This window comes from Delphinapterus leucas, chromosome 21 (assembly GCF_059928025.1).
Source record: "Delphinapterus leucas isolate spDelLeu-1000000601 "Yukka" chromosome 21, BTC_Dleu_Yukka2, whole genome shotgun sequence".
Lineage (NCBI taxonomy): Eukaryota > Metazoa > Chordata > Mammalia > Artiodactyla > Monodontidae > Delphinapterus > Delphinapterus leucas.
Genome location: NC_143149.1, coordinates 22,479,830 through 22,498,735, shown reverse-complemented (window position 1 = coordinate 22,498,735; position 18,906 = coordinate 22,479,830). Strand labels below are relative to the sequence as shown.

At 36.5% G+C, this 18,906-nt stretch overlaps 1 protein-coding gene across 3 annotated transcripts in view; it reads right to left on the bottom strand.

The window, feature by feature from the left end:
- The window catches only part of TNKS (tankyrase), a 176,432-nt gene that overhangs the window by 31,764 nt on the left and 125,762 nt on the right, over nucleotides 1–18,906 (bottom strand). For all 3 annotated transcript variants that reach the window (XM_089903698.1, XM_022571132.3, XM_022571133.3), the window contains exons 12-17: nucleotides 11,431–11,602; nucleotides 9,295–9,374; nucleotides 5,940–6,085; nucleotides 3,830–3,995; nucleotides 2,263–2,482; nucleotides 1,857–1,966 (exon numbers count right to left, since the gene is read on the bottom strand). In XM_089903698.1, coding sequence (XP_089759824.1) covers nucleotides 1,857–1,966; nucleotides 2,263–2,482; nucleotides 3,830–3,995; nucleotides 5,940–6,085; nucleotides 9,295–9,374; nucleotides 11,431–11,602 — 894 coding nt within the window. The remainder of the gene's footprint in view (nucleotides 1–1,856; nucleotides 1,967–2,262; nucleotides 2,483–3,829; nucleotides 3,996–5,939; nucleotides 6,086–9,294; nucleotides 9,375–11,430; nucleotides 11,603–18,906) is intronic.

Here is an 18,906-nt window from a genome sequence, read left to right as displayed (position 1 = left end):
TAAGTTTATGAAAACAGGACAGCGGGCCTCTGGTCAGGAGGCTGACTGCATTACACTCCCTCAGCTAATGGCAAGATAGCTGCAACGGAATACGAACAAAGACAAGGCCGTCCTGCACTCTACCTTATTATATTTAGCCACAAAAGAGAACCACTATAAATTTTCTTTCTTTCACACTGGTCACAAATTGACACATATATGTAATAAGTAGAATCTCAACACCTTTCCCATCAGAAGAATGGGAATTAAAAGGTAAAATACTTAAACCTTAAAAATTCAGTTTTACTTTCTTCATCCTCAGTGACAACTAAGAAAGCTATGAAAGGAAAAGACTGACAGGGCTGAACTTTTCCACATCCACAAAGTATGGGATATACTGGAAACACAGTACATAGATCAACATAGTCTACACAGTTGACAGTTTAGGTTTTATTAGATCAAGTCAAGAAGTATAATTCTACTGCCTACACCTATCCTCACTCATTAGTAGATTTATACAGAAGTTAAAAGACACTGATCCCATCAGCTTTATAAACTCTTAACTGATAAACTTTTAACTGAGGCTTAGCGACATGGAGAGAAGGATCATGCTAAGAAAAGTACTGGACATTATTCTCCAAATGATACATATCTATACTTATAACTCAAAGGTAAAAGGATTATACACACACGTATATGTAGTATATTAGCAGTAAATATTTAGCATGCCTGGTCTTCAGTAGAAATACACGTAGTACAGTGAAATTGAGAATTTTATATGAAAGAAGGCTAAAAGAAAATTCTAATGATTTTAATAAAGGATTAATTATCTTTGGAAAGATAACTTCAAATACAGAAGTTTCAAGAGGATTTCAGTACTAATAATATATTTATTAAATCTGATAACTTTCAATTAGCATATATCACACTTGGAAGTAAAATTTTCTTTCCTTTCTGTCCAACTTGAAACTAGGTTGTTTGCTTTCCTTGATTATTCCCACTCAGACATGTCATCTCCCTGAAATACTGGTCTTTGAGAGGGGGCATGAGAAGATGCAGATATTCTCATTATGAAGGGCAAGGGAGAAGAGAGTAAGAGAATATGGAAATCATGGTGATTAGTTTTTACTTATAGTCTGTCAGACTTTTGCAAATCTAGAAACTGTCCTCACCAATAATGATTCCATCTACGAGAGCCCCTAGTATGTACATTCTGGCACGTGTGCATCTTTACAGTCAAATAGGGACTCTGACAAGCACAAAAGCATTCATCTTCTTCCTGTGTGATTCATCAGACCTAAAGTGGGCCTTGGTGACTTCCAGGCAGTCAGTCCAACAAATGTCAAGGCACTGGAATACAACCCTCTTCCTCTCTCAGGTGATGGTTACAGTTACAGGGCTTTGCAAGAATCAATTGCGACTTTCACTGTGGGGTTTCAGCTAGTCATCTGAACTCTGTGAAACCATATACACCAATAGCTCAACCATTTTCTTGAATCTTTCTAAGATGCTGAGGATAAACATAAGCAAGCATAATTTCCATGCCTACAGAGGAACCTCCTGGTTTTCATAGTTTCTAAAATCTACTTAAGGTAGAGTTAAAATTTATTATCTACATCAATAAATATTAACTGAGCAGCCATTACATACCAATTATTGTGCTAGATAATGTGAAGAGACCAAAAAGCTATAAAAAGTATGGTCCTTGGCCAAAAGATAGTTATGCCTGAGAATGCTAGAAACACTCTCAATAGTAAGATTAAAATTGTGCTAAATTACGCTGTTGTTAGATATCTACTTATTGCATGCATGGTATGTATTTAACAAAGTAGTAAATATCAGTGAAGTTTTCTAGACTTTAACTTTAGCATGCTCACCCCATAGGATGCTGCATTGTGAAGAGGAATTAAACCACCTTTGTCTTGGGCATTAACATCTGCTCCATGCTCTAGAAGATATTCAGCTACTTCCAGGTTATTGTAGCCTGCTGTTAGAATGAGAAAAGGCAAATGTCAGCTTAAAAGAAAAAGGAAAATATGTATATAAATGATAAGGACCAGAAAACATTAATACTTTTTGCTTTAAACTACTATCACATAATTAAGTATAAGACATTTACAATAAGAAATTTATATAATTTATAATAAGAAATTATTTAAAATCACATCAATCAAGCATTTTCTGAGTAGCACTCTTCATGCTCAGCATTTCTTTCATCTTCTGGTGAGCTGTATTAGGCACCTAAGAAAGATCATGAGCCTTGGAAGTGCTGGTGATGCTTACCTGCCAAGTGCAGAGGGGTTGAGTTTCTGCCTTGGGTGTCTCGGCAGTTGATATTCTCTGGGGTACAGAGCTTCTGCACTCTTGCCAGGCAGCCCTTCTTGGCAGCATCCAACAAAGCAGCATCTCCTCTCAGTAAGTCCTGAATATCTGTGTCTCCTTCTTTTACCAAATCTAAAGGTGTATTTCCATCTCTGTTCTTTTTAGTCGGATCTGCTCCATGCTACAAAATAACCATATGGGGTTTGTGTTTTCTGTAGTATCTTTGTTTTGTTTCTTTATTTTTAACTTCACCTTCACTCATCCAAAGAAAGATTATCTATTCTATACACATTGTGAAAAACAGAGGCAATATTTGGTCTTTCTTGCAAAATTCCTACTTGGCAATATACTGGATCAGCTTTCTAACTATCAATACTTCCCAACCAAAGCCCCAAGCCTCAGGATCAACAGTGATGGTGAGTGGGAAAGGCGTCGAGTGTCTTTTACTTTTTGTATCATATACTTTCTCAGACTCCAAGCTGTCTTCAGAATCCACTTTTCCTTTTAATCATGGCCTGGATATTAATGTTGACCAGATTTCAATTATATAGAGATATTCAGTGTTGATGAAGTGAGAAGAGGAAGACACACAGGTGGAAAAAGTACTTAATTCCAAATGGAATCAATAACAAGAAAGTTTGGTAATTTAAAAATATTTCCATTGTAAGTCTTAGAACCTATCATGAAATTAGGTAGAAATGTATTAACAGTTAATTTGATTTTAAAAGTTTAATCATCTATACCTATGAAATAAGGTCAATAAAAGTCAAGAATCTTTATTACAGGCCTGACACAGACTGCTATAGGCCCAATGGAGAAATCTGGAATAACCAACCTAGACAATGAATTCACATTGTCCTAGAAGTAATTTCTTACTAACCAGTGATAATAAAAATGAGTATCAAATACAGTGTTATTCTCAAAACTCATAAGAACATACTTGATCCCATGAAAGTTGCAGGAGAAGAATTTTATATTTAACCAGGACAAGTTTTTCTCTAGTTTAAAAAAAAAAAAAAAAAAAAGAGAAAATGACAAAAATACATGTCCAGTCATTTTTCACATCTTTTAATTAATTTCACATCTTTTAATTTAACTCCATATCCTTTAATGTTTAAATAATGCTTAATAATTAGAAATGAGCTTGTTAACAATAATAAAATAGCTAGTAAGAAGAAAAAATCAAACTTGATGGAAAAACTTGGTTCTTCTCGTATAAATGTTTTCTGATATTAATACTGTAAGTATCAGATAAGCAATGCAAACTAATTCAACTCTTTCCAAAACCTACCTTGTTGAACTGTGATGAACTCAACATAATCAAGTCAGTTCAGAAAGGCACTTCAGACATTACTCAAAGCTACGTGAGTATCATGATATCATACTTAAACATCTCCCTAAAATAGAAAATGGAAGCAGTCTCTACAGCACTTACTGTACTGTATTATAGAATAATTTACTCTGATGTAATTTTATGTCCTAACCAAATAATAAATATAATTACTTTATAATTTTAAAAATTACATACTTTTAAAAGGAGCTTGCAGATTTCATATTTTCCTTTAGCTGCTGCTTCATGTAGAGGGGTAAATTTCCATAAGTCTGCCACATTGACAGAAGCCCCATGCCTTACCAAGAGCTCAGCTACTTCATAGTGTCCATATGAACAAGCATTATGAAGAGGCACCAAGCCACTAAACAAAAGAAAATTATTTTAAAGACATACAACAAATCTTTGCATTAAAATGGTATGTATAATAAAAATAATTCTCTATGGCATTGATTATACTGAACACTCACTTAAAAAAAAAGCTCTCCTCTGATCTTGAAGATAGCATCATCCATTTCCAAATAAGGATTAACAATTTCAAAAATGTCCCTTTCAATATAAGGACCTTGCTTAGTTTCTTGGTGATGGATATAAATTTCACAGCAATCTTTATTCTTAAAATACATATAGATATACCCATAAAAAAAGGTTCTATTATAATACTTTTAATTCAGGTTTCATCCTGGCAATATAAAGAGCAACACTACAAAGTGATTTCAGGAATAACTAATTAATAATCTGGTTTTATCATCTCTCAGATTTTCTTCCATTTGGGTCTTCCTAGTGAAAACTGTATGCTTGCTTACTTATAAAATACACAATGCAATCTAACTTATTTACTTAGGCAAGCTCAACCTTTTGTTTTTGGCTTTTTTTTTTATTGTTAATAATCTGGTAGTGGTTTCTGTGCACAGATTTAAATATTTAGGTGCCAAGCAATGAAAACTCAAAATCCAAGTGACAGAGAAACTTCAGTATTCTGTAAAGAAAATAATGAAATCAACCATAAACTCTAGTCAGATGAGCAAGCTATCCTGTGATGACTCTAAGTTCTGATTGGAAGGCAGCTGGCATTCTAAAAGGACAAAGATGTCCCCATAAAAAAGGGTGCATCAGAAGGATAAGTTTAAGTTGCACTTAGTACACAGCAAACACAAGGTATCCAATTAGTACCTTTTTACTTAGAGAGATCAGGTTTTTCTGTTTTTGTTTTTAATGTTTTGAGACCAAAAATACTGACTGCTAAAATGGGGCAATAGAGGGACTTCCCTGGCGGTCCGGTGGTTGAGACTCTGCACTTCCAATGCAGGGGGTGCAGATTCAATCCCTGGTCGGGGAACTAAGATTCCACGCGGCGTGGCCAAGAATAAAGGGGGGGGCACTGATGACAATAGAAACAAATGTTGGCTCCTCTCTAACGCACCATAATACTTTGAAAGAGCTAGTGATAATATTATTAAATATTCATGTCTGATGTGTCCCTTTTAAAAGATAAATAAGCCCAAAATGGTTAACTGAGGTCTAAGTTGTGTGGTTTAATTCTACAGCAGTCTGGTATGTAATTACACAGAGAGGTGCTTATTTATATTTTGAGATGATATGAAATTAACTCAGGCTATGGAAGCTCATTTCAGTTAAAATTTCCTTCTTGCTTTTCTAAATAGCTTCCACGGCTGCTTTAAACTCTGTCTAGATAAATTAAAACAGTTCAGTAAACTAATAAAAGATAGAGAATATCTGAATGAGTAAAAATAAAATTATGTTTCTATTAATACGACTTTGGGATGGGTGGCTTCTTTTAGGAGGAGATTAAACATTTTTAATAGCAAAAAAAGGGATGAACAATAAATTACAAACTATATAAACACATGTACATAATGCAGTAAAATACTATATATAGGCATTAAAAGGATGAAATGAACTATTAAGTACGGACATGGAAAGACATTCAGCATATACTACTGGGTGAAAAAGGCAAATTGCAAAGCAGGCCGTGTGCAGTGTCATCATCATTTACATTAAAAATAAGCTCCACCACAACAGCACACGCACTGCGACAGGTCCTTCAAAACTCCAGACGGTTTCAACAAAATTTTGATGCTGTAGTCTCTAGGAGGTGGAGTGAGAGGGACTTTTCACTTTCTATACTATACATTTCCATAATGTTTTTAATTTATGCTTTAAACTTAAAAAAAACATGCATTACTTTCTTAATAGGGAAAAAATACCTAAAACTTCAAAAATATAAAGAAAAGAAATTTTAAGTATCAAGAAAATGAATCCCAAACAGTGAAATTCCAATGCATACCCTTTGTCTTTGGCATGGACATCGGCACCATGGTGTAGGAGGTACTCCACGACAGACACACGGTTATAGCCTGCCGCAAAGTGTAGGGGTGTAGAATGCCGGCCCTCTAAATCTCTGCAATTCACATTCTGAGGGCTGCAAAGTTGCTTTTATGGCACACACACACAGACAAACACAAGAAGAACGTTAGTATTTATTCATAGAACTCGCTCCAAAATACTGCAGACATCTTGGATAAATTGTATTTTTCTAATGAATATTTCTTTCCAAAGATTAGATAATACAAGTGATGTTTTAAAATCAGCACGATGTTTGGCTTTACAGTGTCTACAAATGTTCCGTTTGCAGAGCTATTTAATCTTTTTCAACATTTCCTGGCCAAAATCTTAATCAAAAAGAAAAACCCATAATAAGGCAAGCACTTCCAAGGCAAATGGTGCCTTCCTTCTTCATAGTTATAAGGCTTTCCTCCCCGAGACTGCCTGTAACAGCCTGTACGCTTGTACCAGCATGCTCTTAGCCACTCTTAGCTCAATTAAAACCAACCCTGGTTGACTGCAGAATTACCCAGAATTCTTGCCTCCTTTGACGTGGCAAGAAGGCGCTGGGAAAATTACATTAATTCTGTCTGGGCCATCCACTTGGCCCTTTGATCCATCTCAGCAAAGCCATGCAGTCAACAATGTTTTACTTGATCTTTGAGGGGATATTTGTCTAAGTCTACACGTCAGATTGATTCTGATCATATTCTAGTTTCTGGCCTTTCATCTCCTTCAGCTGTATCCTCCAAATCTCTTCTATTTCACCTATTCTCCTTTTGAATATTATCATTTCAGCACAAGCTCAACTGTTTGCTTACAAAGCAGCAGAAGCAAAGTTAGGCCAGAGCGGTTGCATCGCTGATGGTGACAGATGGACTACAATAAAAATATTTGAGGAACAATTTATAAAGAATTTCCTATTTTTTCAGTGAGAGGATTATTATCTATGTGTGAAAATAATCATCATCTCCATTTTACAGATAAATAAACCAAGGCTCAGAGAAGTTAAGTGACATCCTTTTGCATACAGTGGGTAAGGGGTAGAATAAAAACTCAAACCCCACTTTCTTGATTCTTAATCTTTTGATCTTCTTGCTATATCATTGCTTACCTACTTAATTGCCCAAACTCAGGGAAGTGATAAGAAAAGAGGTAATGAAAAGAAGGATTCTTAAGTTAAAAAAGCAGAGAAAAACGGTGACATTTTCTAGGCTACAGGTATGATGGCAAGGGCTTTCATATATAGCTCACTGTAATGAGCTATTATAATATAAAAACCCTGAACCTGGAAGATATCTATGGAGATACTGAGGAGGGGCTGGTAGGGTAAAAACAGGGCTTTTCAGGTGGTACAATTTTTATATGACAGAAGGAAGTCTGGGCATAAGGGAGAGACTAAAATCTGAAGAGCCATTGTCATCTGGCCAGGTTATATCTTTTCATGACAACTGAGTCTGTGGCAAATTTTATATATTTTATTAATATATAAATTATAGAATCAAAAAACAAAATTAAACAGAAATACATACATAAACTAGAAAGAAAGGCTACAAAAATTGACAATAAACACCTTCTATGGTGTCTTACATGATTGGAGCTGCTGCCTGCGGCTGCTTTTACCCCAGTTCTTTATATTCTAAGTTAGCTTGTGCGGCTGCTTTTACCCCAGTTCTTTATATTCTAAGTTAGCTTGTTTTTTCCTTTGCAGAGAACAGTGGCAAAATGGGGATGAGGTAGGGAATGAAACCCAATTTATTTTATGCTTTTATTAACAAAAAGAAAGCCAATTCGGCTTATTAAATATTTGCTTTTTACTATTTGGAAGTTCTTTATCCTCTATTCTATTTCAATTTCTTTTTGAATGCCAAGGCAATTTTTATATCCTTCCTACCTGCTTCTCAAATACTTTACTCAGCAAACAGCCATTTTTTCTAATAACTAATTTCTAATGCTTTCTAAAGCCTCTAAGGAAGGAAAAGTTTACCATGCTTAATTCTCACTTAATTTGTGCTTTGTTTTCTTCTGCCATTTCTACTCTATTCATAAAAATATAGTTGGCCTTTATTGTGAATGGATTATTTAAGAAACCTGGAAGCTGTGGCATGGTTTCTAATACATACAAGATGTAGGAATTAAAACCTACACATTAAAAAAATAATAAACTATTAATTTAATTATAATGGGCACACATAGCAATTCTAGCACTGGGGTTATCATGCTGTGATACAGAAAAGGAGTCCTAATCGCTTTTATATTTTAAGATTTTATTAGGATACATTTCAAATGATAAAAGTATTTTTAAGAAAAAAAAATATAATTTCAGATCTAAGAGAAATTTAAAAATTCTCTCTAGTGGCTGTTATGACTGACATTTACTATTTTCCTTTAAATAACTTAGATGTTAATGTAAGATGGAAGAGAGGCTGGAAGTAGCCACATAATGCAACAAAAATAAAATTTCTAGGCAACAGAGTTTAGAAAGCATTTACTGTCATTTTCAACCAGTATACATCATCGAGAGTACTAAAATTTGTTTGCTAAAAATCACAAAAACCAAGTTTGCTTAATAAGAAACGACAATAAGAAACGAGCAAGATTAGTTTGTAAAAAATAAGCTGGTAAGATTATCAATACCAAATTTGCAATTAGCCTTTCTTTAAAAAAAGGAAAAAAAAAATAAAACTACAAGACCAATCCCCAAACAAAAATAAAACTCATACCCCTTTCTGTTATCTTCTTCCACACATGAATGATTATAGAGGGGAAGTGTATGTGTTTTAAAAAGGCATATTCAATACTAGAATATAATTTTGTATTTGAAAAAATTCAATCTATAATCATTGTTTCTGCACCACGAGTAAAGGCTGATAAAATTTCCTTGGCAAAAGCAATGACAGAGAAAAGAAGATCCATCTTCTGCATATAGTGAATTCCAAATGGCTGCAGGATCATAAGGATGTTTTCCTAGAGCAAATGTGAGAATCTCTTGGAAAAGGTCAAGAACATTGTTTCAAACTTTACTACTACCTGGGCTTGAACTAGCTTGGGAATTTATGAAAGTGGCCAAAATAACATCTAATAAAAGTGGAAATAAAAAGAGCATTCATATAACCAGAAGTAAAGTGACTAGAAAGTGGTTTAATGTACGGCACATACTAGGAAAACCTTCACAGTTAAAGATCTCTCCTGTTTATGGATCTACTCTGCTCATCCCTTTTATTGTTTGGATTTGAGTAGTTTCACTTACAAGCCTAAAATGAATTGGTAAGCAAAGGTTCCACAGAGCTACCCAAGACATTGAAGCGCTGCCTTACCTTCACAGTTTCCAAGTCTCCAGCTTTAGATGCTTCTAAGAGCCGATAGTCGACATCAGAAGTGCGTATAGGTGTACTTTCTACATGAAAGAAAGGAAAGAGTGCTGTTGGTTTTTAAGGAATCACAGAGTAGCTAAGGAGGGAAAATTATTTGGTGAATGGAAAGAGAGAGGGTTAAGGTGTCAGAAATTTCTAAGATCTAATTTAAGGTTTTGTGGTGTCTTACTTCAATCTATATCCACCTTATCATAAGCCAAATTCAAACAAATTTTAGGACACACAAATCCTCTCCATCCCAATTACTCTGTCTTTCAAATTTTATGGTCAAAACTTGGCAAAGGGGAATGGAGAAACACAGGACCATGAGATCAAGGACATCTTTATGATACATTGGTCTTTCAAAGTGTTGGAGCAAAGCTTTGCAATAGATTCTGTTATGTAAACCGAGGGAAGCCACTCAACTTTCAGTACTTAATGTTTAGCCTTTCTTTTTGGTCTCAATTTCTACACTATGAAACAGAAGTAATACTCCTGAAATCAGTGACCTTAGAAAATATAATCAGTATACAATAAAGGCCTACTAAATACAGAAATTTGTTTAATTCGCATTTATGGCTTCAGGGAAATGCAATTTAAAATGTCTTAAGAGGTGTGATACAAATGTTAAATAGAATATAATTAAAACAGGCTGTTAAGTCTAGAAGTTATGAGGCTAACAAATGAGTTATTCTGATTAATCCAATACTATAAACAAACCAAAAATTCATTATACATTGGCCCAAATAAAAAGATTTTTAAAGAAAACAATGCTTATCACTCAAAGTATGATCATGGACATTAAGTATGGCTTTTATAATGCACATGTGTACACACACTCATGTAACGCAAAAGAACTTAAGTCCAGAAAACCTGGATTTAGACTGGGCTCTATGTGATGATGGACAAATCATTTGATAGCTTAGTTTTCGCACCTATAAAGTGAGCGTTGGTTGGTTTCCCAGAAATTCTCTTCCAGGCTTAAGATTTCAATATCTTGTGGCCAGAGACACCTTCCTTGAGCCCAGTGTCCAAATGGGAAGATCAAGGGATGCTATAATAAGGTTTCAGATTTCAGAAGAAATACTTCAGCTCTTTCTAAAGTACTTTATTCAGGGAAGTGAGTTTTACAGAGTAAGATAGGGCATTTAATAAAGATTTTTGGAAAGGTCTCTGTACAGTTAGGTCATAGTATCTATGAATTTCATTTCTGGATAGTAAATGGATGCTATAAAATATTCATAATAAAGAGGGTATGCTGCGTCTGATGCAGAAAAGAACTACTGCATTATACGTAGGGAAAGCAGCAGACTTCTGATTCCTTGCCTGTAGCCTACTCCATTTTACTCTTTCAGTTTGTTAGGTCATTCTACAGCAGACATAATCCATGGAAAAAATTAAAAGAATGAGAAAGAAGAGTCAATTATATTAAATTTCTTTTGTAACTTCTTATTCATTTTTCAGTAGGCAGACCGTGTTATTTCCTCTGATTTGGGGGCTTTGGAAACTAGTATCTATTTTTGTAACAGTTTTATGTTTGATCGCCCGCAATAAACGAGATACTTAAAGTATATAACACTGTGCTAGGTAGGCACTGTAACACTCAGTAGGATTTTATAATTATATTTAAACCAGGAAAGACAAGATAATATCAGAATAGCACAATGAAGAATTACAGAAAGCAGAATATAACACACATAAGAACAATTAATTATAAGATCATTACCATATGAACGATTTGTAATTTTCCCTATTTGATAGATTTCGGAGCAACTGTAATTCCACACTGTTTATAGGAGTTTTAAGCAACCTTTGATCATAACATCCATAAGTCAGGTTTCCAACTTAACACTAAAAAAATTAAAGAAAATGGTTGCCTCTCTTCATGACACCTACCTCAACCCCACCAAAACAGGCTGATGGGCAGAGCCACAGGCTAAACTGCAAGCAAGGAAAGGCAGGAAAAATATTCAGGCAAAGAAAATACTCCAAAGAGCCACTTAAAACAAGGGGCACAAAGTTTGTCTGTGGAAAGAGTTTATCAGTGGACAGACATGGAAGAGGAAGAACAGAATGCAATGTCTATCTATTTGAACTTACCACTCAGAATCTGCTGCACTGCTTCGTTCCCCATCTGTGCTGCTGTAAAGCCTTGTAAAGAGATGATGGAGGGATCAGAGCCGTAACTCAGTAGCAGGCGGCAGGTCTGCAGGTGACCGGCAAGGGCAGCTCTATGCAAAGCAGTCTGACCAAGGGTGTCCAGTGCATTCATCTGAAAAATCATTGGGTGGGCACATGAGATCGAGCAGCTATTTTTGTCCCCTTTTACACCCTAGCGAATAAATTATGAGAAAAATCAACTGTCAAAGCTTTTTGAAAAATACCACAGACTATTCATTATTAATTCTCGCTTACTGATTCTAAGAAATACCATCTTCTTAGTTGTCTTTCTCTGACCACCTTATTGAAAATTCTAACATACCCATCCTTTCCCTGAACGACTGTCTTCCTGTCCATCCTCCACTCCCTGCCACTCTCCTCACAACTAGGGGTCTCTGTAAGGTCCCTGAGGGCTGGGACTCTTGCCTGATGTTCACTGCCTGCCACGTCGAAGATGCACATTAAATACTTTTGGATGAATGAGTTCTACCGAACTTGTTCCCAGAATATAAAGACAACAGAATAAGTAAGCAAAGACAGTCAAAGTAATTAATTACATTTCTTTTCTAATTTTAGTAAATGATTATGATAGAATGCCCCAATTGAATTACACATTTAACCAAAAACCTGATTTGAAGATTCAAAGGTTCCATTTTTAAAACTTTGAAGAATTATAAAGGAAGAATAATTTTAAGACTGTTAAGACAATGTTAAACTTTGGAATCATGTTTATAATTTGATCAAAACTACCTAGTCCTAACCTGTTTTCTAGGATACCCCAGTAAAGACTCTACTCCACTCAGACCAAAGTCCATGTTCATTGTACATGTTGCTTCTTTCAGAGAAGCCCTTGCTCTGCCTTTCTGGATTATGAGATCCAGTGCAAGTCTCACCTTTTCTAAGAAATCTTCCTTGATTACTTGAAGCCTTGCTGATTAATTCCTTTCTGAATACCTATGTCAATTCAGCACTATTTTATAAATTAGAACACAGGGATAGTGTTTGTTTACCAAGTAAAACTAAGGTTACTGAAATATGGAAAGTATTGTATAGGTTTTCTGGGTCCTCTAGAAAGCTCCCGTTAATGGTACATAGTAAATTCTCAAATATATGCTGGTTGGTTATTCAAAACACTTGGGTACCTCCACCAAACACAAGATTAAGAAAAGAAAGGATTTAAGACAGTCTCCCTGTCTCCAGTTTTTCATTGTTGTAAGGCTGTGACACTTCAGGCAAGGGTTCGAATAATTTCTTTTTTTAAAAAATTTTATTTATTTTTTTATACAGCAGGTTCTTATTAGTCATCAATTTTATACACATCAGTGTATACATGTCAATCCCAATCGCCCAATTCATCACACCTCTCACCCCCCGCAGCTTTCCCGCCTTGGTGTCCATACGTTTGTTCTCTACATCTGTCTCAACTTCTTTCCTGCAAACCGGTTCATCTGTACCATTCTTCTAGGTTCCACATACATGCGTTAATATACGATATTTGTTTTTCCCTTTCTGACTTACTTCACTTTGTATGACAGTCTCTAGATCCATCCACGTCTCAACAAATGACACAGTTTCGTTCCTTTTTATGGCAGAGTAATATTCCATTGTATATATGTACCATATCTTCTTTATCTATTCATCTGTCGATGGGCATTTAGGTTGCTTCCATGACCTGGCTATTGTAAACAGTGCTGCAATGAACACTGGGGTGCATGTGTCTTTCTGAATTATGATTTTCTCTGGCTATATGCCCAGTAGTGGGATTGCTAGATCATATGGTAATTCTATTTTTAGTTTTTTAAGGAAGCTCCATACTGTTCTCCATAGTGGCTGTATCAATTTACATTCCCACCAACAGTGCAAGAGGGTTCCCTTTTCTCCACACCCTCTCCAGCATTTGTTGTTTGTAGATTTTCTGATGATGCCCATTCTAACTGGTGTGAGGTGATACTCGTAGTTTTGATTTGCATTTCTCTAATAATTAGTGATGTTGAGCAGCTTTTCATGTGCTTCATGGCCATCTGTATGTCTCCTTTGGAGAAATGTCTATTTAGGTCTTCTGCCCATTTTTGGATTGGGTTGTTTGTTTTTTTAATATTGAGCTGCATGAGCTGTTTATATATTTCGGATATTAATCCTTTGTCTGTTGATTCGTTTGCAAATATTTTCTCCCATTCTGAGGGTTGTCTTTTCGTCTTGTTTATGGTCTCCTTTGCAGTGCAAAAGCTTTCAAGTTTCATTAGGTCACATTTGTTTTTGTTTTTATTTCCATTACTCTAGGAGGTGGATCAAAAAAGATCTTGATGTGATTTATGTCAAAGAGTGTTCTTCCTATGTTTTCCTCTAAGAGTTTTATAGTGTCCAGTCTTACATTAGGTCTCTAACCCATTTTGAGTTTATTTTTGTGTATGGTGTTAGCGAGTGTTCTAATTTCATTCTTTTACATGTAGCTGTCCAGTTTTCCCAGCACCACTTATTGAAGAGACTGCCTTTTCTCCATTGTATATCCTTGCCTCCTTTGTCATAGATTAGTTGACCATAGGTGTGTGGGTTTATCTCTGGGCTATCTTGTTCCATTGACCTACTTTTCTGTTTTTGTGCCAGTACCATATTGTCTTGATTACTGTAACATTGTAGTATAGTGTGAAGTCAGGGAGTCTGATTCCTTCAGCTCCGTTGTTTTCCCTCAAGACTGCTTTGGCTATTTGGGGTGTTTTGTGTCTCCATACAAATTTTAAGATTTTTTGTTCTAGTTCCGTAAAAAATGCCATTGGTAATTTGATAGGGATTGCATTGAATCTGTAGATTGCTTTGGGTAGTATAGTCATTTTCACAATATTGATTCTTCCAATCCAAGAACATGGTATATCTCTCCATGTTGGTATCATGTTTAATTTCTTTCAGCAGTGTCTTATAGTTTTCTGCATACACGTCTTTCGTCTCCCTAGGTAAGTTTATTCCTAGGTATTTTATTCTTTTTGTTGCAATGGTAAATGGGAGTGTTTCCTTAATTTCTCTTTCAGATTTTTCACCATTAGTGTATAGGAATGCAAGAGATTTCTGTGCATTAATTTTGTATCCTGCAACTTTACCAAATTCATTGAATAGCTCTAGTAGTTTTCTGGTGGCATCTTTAGGATTCTCTCTGTATAGTATCATGTCATCTGCAAACAGTGACAGATTTACTTCTTCTTTTCCAATATGTACTCCTTTTACTTCTTTTTCTTGATTTTCTTCTCTGATGGCTAGGACTTCCAAAACTATGTTGAATAATATTGGTGAGAGTGGACATCCTTGTCTTGTTCCTGATCTTAGAGGAAATGCTTTCAGTTTTTCACCACTGAGAATGATGTTTGCTGTGGGTTTGTCATATATGGCCTTTATTATGTTGAGGTAGGTTCCCTCTATGCCCACTTTCTGGAGAGTTTTTATCATAAATGGGTGTTGAATTGTGTCAAAAGCTTTTTCTGCATCTATTGAGATGATCATATGGTTTTTATTCTTCAGTTTATTAATATGGTGTATCACATTGATTGATTTGCATATACTGAAGAATCCTTGCATCTCTGGGATAAATCCCACTCGATCATGGTGTATGATCCTTTTAATGTGTTGTTGGATTCTGTTTGCTAGTATTTTGTTGAGGATTTTTGCATCTATATTCATGAGTGATATTTGTCTGTAATTTTCTTTTTTTGTAGTATCTTTGTCTGGTTTTGGTATAAGGGTAATGGTGGCCTCATAGAATGAGTTTGGGAGTGTTCCTTCTAAGAGGCTTGTGCAGGTTTCCTGATGGGAGGGACTGGTGGTGGGTAGAGCTGGCTGTTGCTCTGGTGGGCAGAGCTCAGTAAAACTTTAATCTGCTTGACTGCTGATGGGTGGGGCTGGCTTTCCCTCCCTGTTGGTTTTTGGCCTGAGGGAACCCAACACTGGAGCCTACCTGGGCTCTTTGGTGGCGCTAATGGTGGATTCTGGGAGAGCTCCTGTCAAGGAGTACTTCTCAGAACTTCTGCTGCCAGTGTCCTTGTCCCCACGGTGAGCCACAGCCACCCCCCACTTCTGTGGGAGACCCTCCAACAGCAGGTAGGTCTGGTTCAGTTTCCCCTGGGGTCACTGCTCCTTCCCCTGGATCCCGATGCCCACACTACTTTGTGTGTGCCCTCCAAGAGTGGAGTCTCTGTTTCCCCCAGTCCTGTTGAAGTCCTGCAATCAAATCCCACTAGCCTTCAAAGTCTGATTCTCTAGGAATTCCTCCTCCTCTTGCCAGACCCCCAGGTTGGGAAGCCGGACGTGGGGCTCAGAACCTTCACTCCAGTGGGTGGACTTCTGTGGTATAAGTGTTCTCCAGTCTGTGAGTCACCCACCCAGCAGTTACGGGATTTGATTTTGCTGTGATTGTGCCCCTCCTACCGTCTCATTGTGGCTTCTCCTTTCTCTTTGTATTTGGGGTGTCTTTTTTGGTGAGTTCCAGCATCAATGACTGTCCAGCAGCTGGCTGTGATTCTGGTGTTCTCACAAGAGAACAATAAATTCTTAATGGTGTTCACAAGATTCACCATGAAATGCTGACAAATTTAATTATATCACATTTGCCAGCAGAAAAATGACTGTTTATACATAAACAACATAAAAGCACAGCCATTAGCATGTATTAATGGAAAACACAAGTGGTCAAACTAAACTTCTTGAATTTTTCTGTGAATATTTCTGTTATGTCCTCATCACAGGAGAAAAACTTTAAAAACATTCTAATCATTAACATTTTTCTGGAAATTGGATAAGACACCCACTAAATTATTCAATTATAGTGATGGAAATCCATAATCCAGCTCATTAAATCATGGGAACATGGTTTCAGAACTACTACTATGAAATACAGATCTTACCAAGTTATTCCTCACCCCAAACTCAGTGACTCTTCAGTGCCTTCACATAAACTTGAATCCCTCAGCGTGTCATTGAAGACCATCTGTCATTTACTTTGATACCACCTCTCCCACCTCTCTTCCCACTATATTTTTCTTCATAATCTGATAGGCCTGCTATGCTCCAGCTTTATTAGATTACCCTGGAGCCCCATTTTCTAAAGGTGTTAGTTTCTAAAGTCATCGTGAAAGGTAAAATTTGCCTTTGGTCAAGATTATCCTTTAAGATGCCTTAGCAATGCGATGGTAGAGACAGATGTAAAGTTTCTCAGTAAATCCAACACCAGCCAGTTTCACTTCCAGTGTCTAAGCAGATCAACTGAACACCAGATAAAGTACAGACAGTATTTTTAAACATTAACAACACACTATGTGTAAGAAGCGGTTCTCTCTATTAATATGCATGGTGGAACTGAGCGCAATATAGAACACTGCAGATTCACTTCTTCCGCCTCTTACTCATTCTGGGACATGCACTCATGGAGTGAAATACTGAGCAAAAACCACTACTCACTAATATAAGGAAGGGATGCAACTACCATTTACTAAGCACTTGCTAATATTAGATGCTACGTGTAAACTGTAAGCTATTTAAAAGCAGAGACTATGACTTAACCTTAAATGTAACTCTTCCCTCTACCCTAAAGTACAGGAGAGACCAGTGTAACACAAAATTCTTTGCTTTAGTAAATGTATATATTTTTCTTTATGAAATAATTCTTCCCTCAAATTCTAAATAGTTTCATAGCAACAAAAGAATATCCATGGAGTGCTTCATCAGACAACAAGGCTGAAGCACTACAAGAAGTCATAGAAAAGTATCAGCGAATAATGTAATAGAAGCACTCATTCCATGGAAATAAGTAGAATAAAGAAACTAGAGGGACTTCCCTGGGGGTCCAGCGGTTAAGACCTCGCCTTCCAATGCAGGGGGTGCAGGTTCAATCCCTGGTCAGGGAGCTAAGATCCCACATGCCTCGTGGCCAAAAAACCAAAACATAAAACAGAAGCAATACTGTAACAAATTCAATAAAGACTCTTAAAGAATGGTCCACATCAAAAAAAAAAAAAAAACTTAATAAAAAAAAGAAACTAGAAAAATTTGGTGAGACTTTGTACAACCCACTTAGAAAGAACGACAATCAATAATAGGGAAATATTAAACAGATATTCTATAAGGGTTTTTGTGAAGAAGAATTATTCCTCTCTAGAAGCAAATGTCAGAAACTTCTCCAATTCCCTGGTCTCAGGGCTCCGGGCTTTCCCGTCTCAGGTCATAGGATGACTGCGGCAGCTGCGCTCCACCAGTGCCAGGCAGTCTTACCCAAGGCCAAAAGGGAAGTTGCCGACATCTATTTTAAAAGAGAAGAAAGCTTTCTCAGCGAACCTCTCCTTATGGTTGGGGCCAGAGATGGTTTGTGGGCCCATGCCTTTACCAGGCACTAGTAAGGACGAGATAAGATCATCAGAACTGTCTCAGACCCTCAAGCTTCTCTATCTGAACAAAACAGAGCTCTACGGAAGGACTTGGCAAGCTTTGATCTGCGGGCCAGCTCCAACCTACTGGTTTTGTGTGGCCTGCAAGCTAAGAATAGTTTTTACATTTTTAAATGGTTACATTTTAAATGGCTATATAAGTACCTACCTAAAATCCTCTATTTTGTCTCTTGGCCCACAAAGCCTAAAATATTTACTATGTGGACTTTTAAGAACACATTTACTGAAAAATGATTACTGGATGGGAAATCGACTCTCTGCTTGAGTCATTACAGATCTTTAAATTGACTCAAAATTGAAAAAAGAAAAATCAAGGTCCCTAACTCCCTCTCATATCTAACTTGATCAACACCCTTAAGGTTCTACCTTTATTTGTTTATCAGTCAGTCATGGGTTAGAATCAGGGCTCTCTATAAAGTGGGCAATCTAATTTTTTCCTCCAAATATTCTGAAGTGGTTCAAGGCACAGAAGTACAAAATGTGTATGATAAATTTATTCCTGGAGGGCAGCAGTAACTATGCGATATGACTAGAGATCAATCCCCGTCCCCCGATTTTTTAAATGAGTCACCTGGCAGGATTTGTGTTGCTGCTCTAGTTCAGTTTCACAGTGAGGAAGGGTGATATATTGGAGCCAGTGTAATTTTATTTTGTTGTGATGCCAGAGAATTGTAGGGAACTCTCATTGTTTAAAGGGAGTTCTCCTAAGTTTGGATTTATTACTCTAATCTCCACCATTCTGTAAGTTACATAAATGGTAAATGACAATAATTCACTCTATTGGTGGAGAAATAACAGGAAAAGATTAAATGACCTGTGCAGGTCATCCATAAAATCAATGCTGGAAACACTGAAAAAAAAGGGCCAACTCAAGTACAGAATATAGTCCAGAAGCTAGAATATCTCTTGACACAACACTGTTCTTTGTCCTCTTGGCTTTGATGACTGTGACTCACACTGTGATAATTCTTCACTCAGGCAAAATACTTAGGCT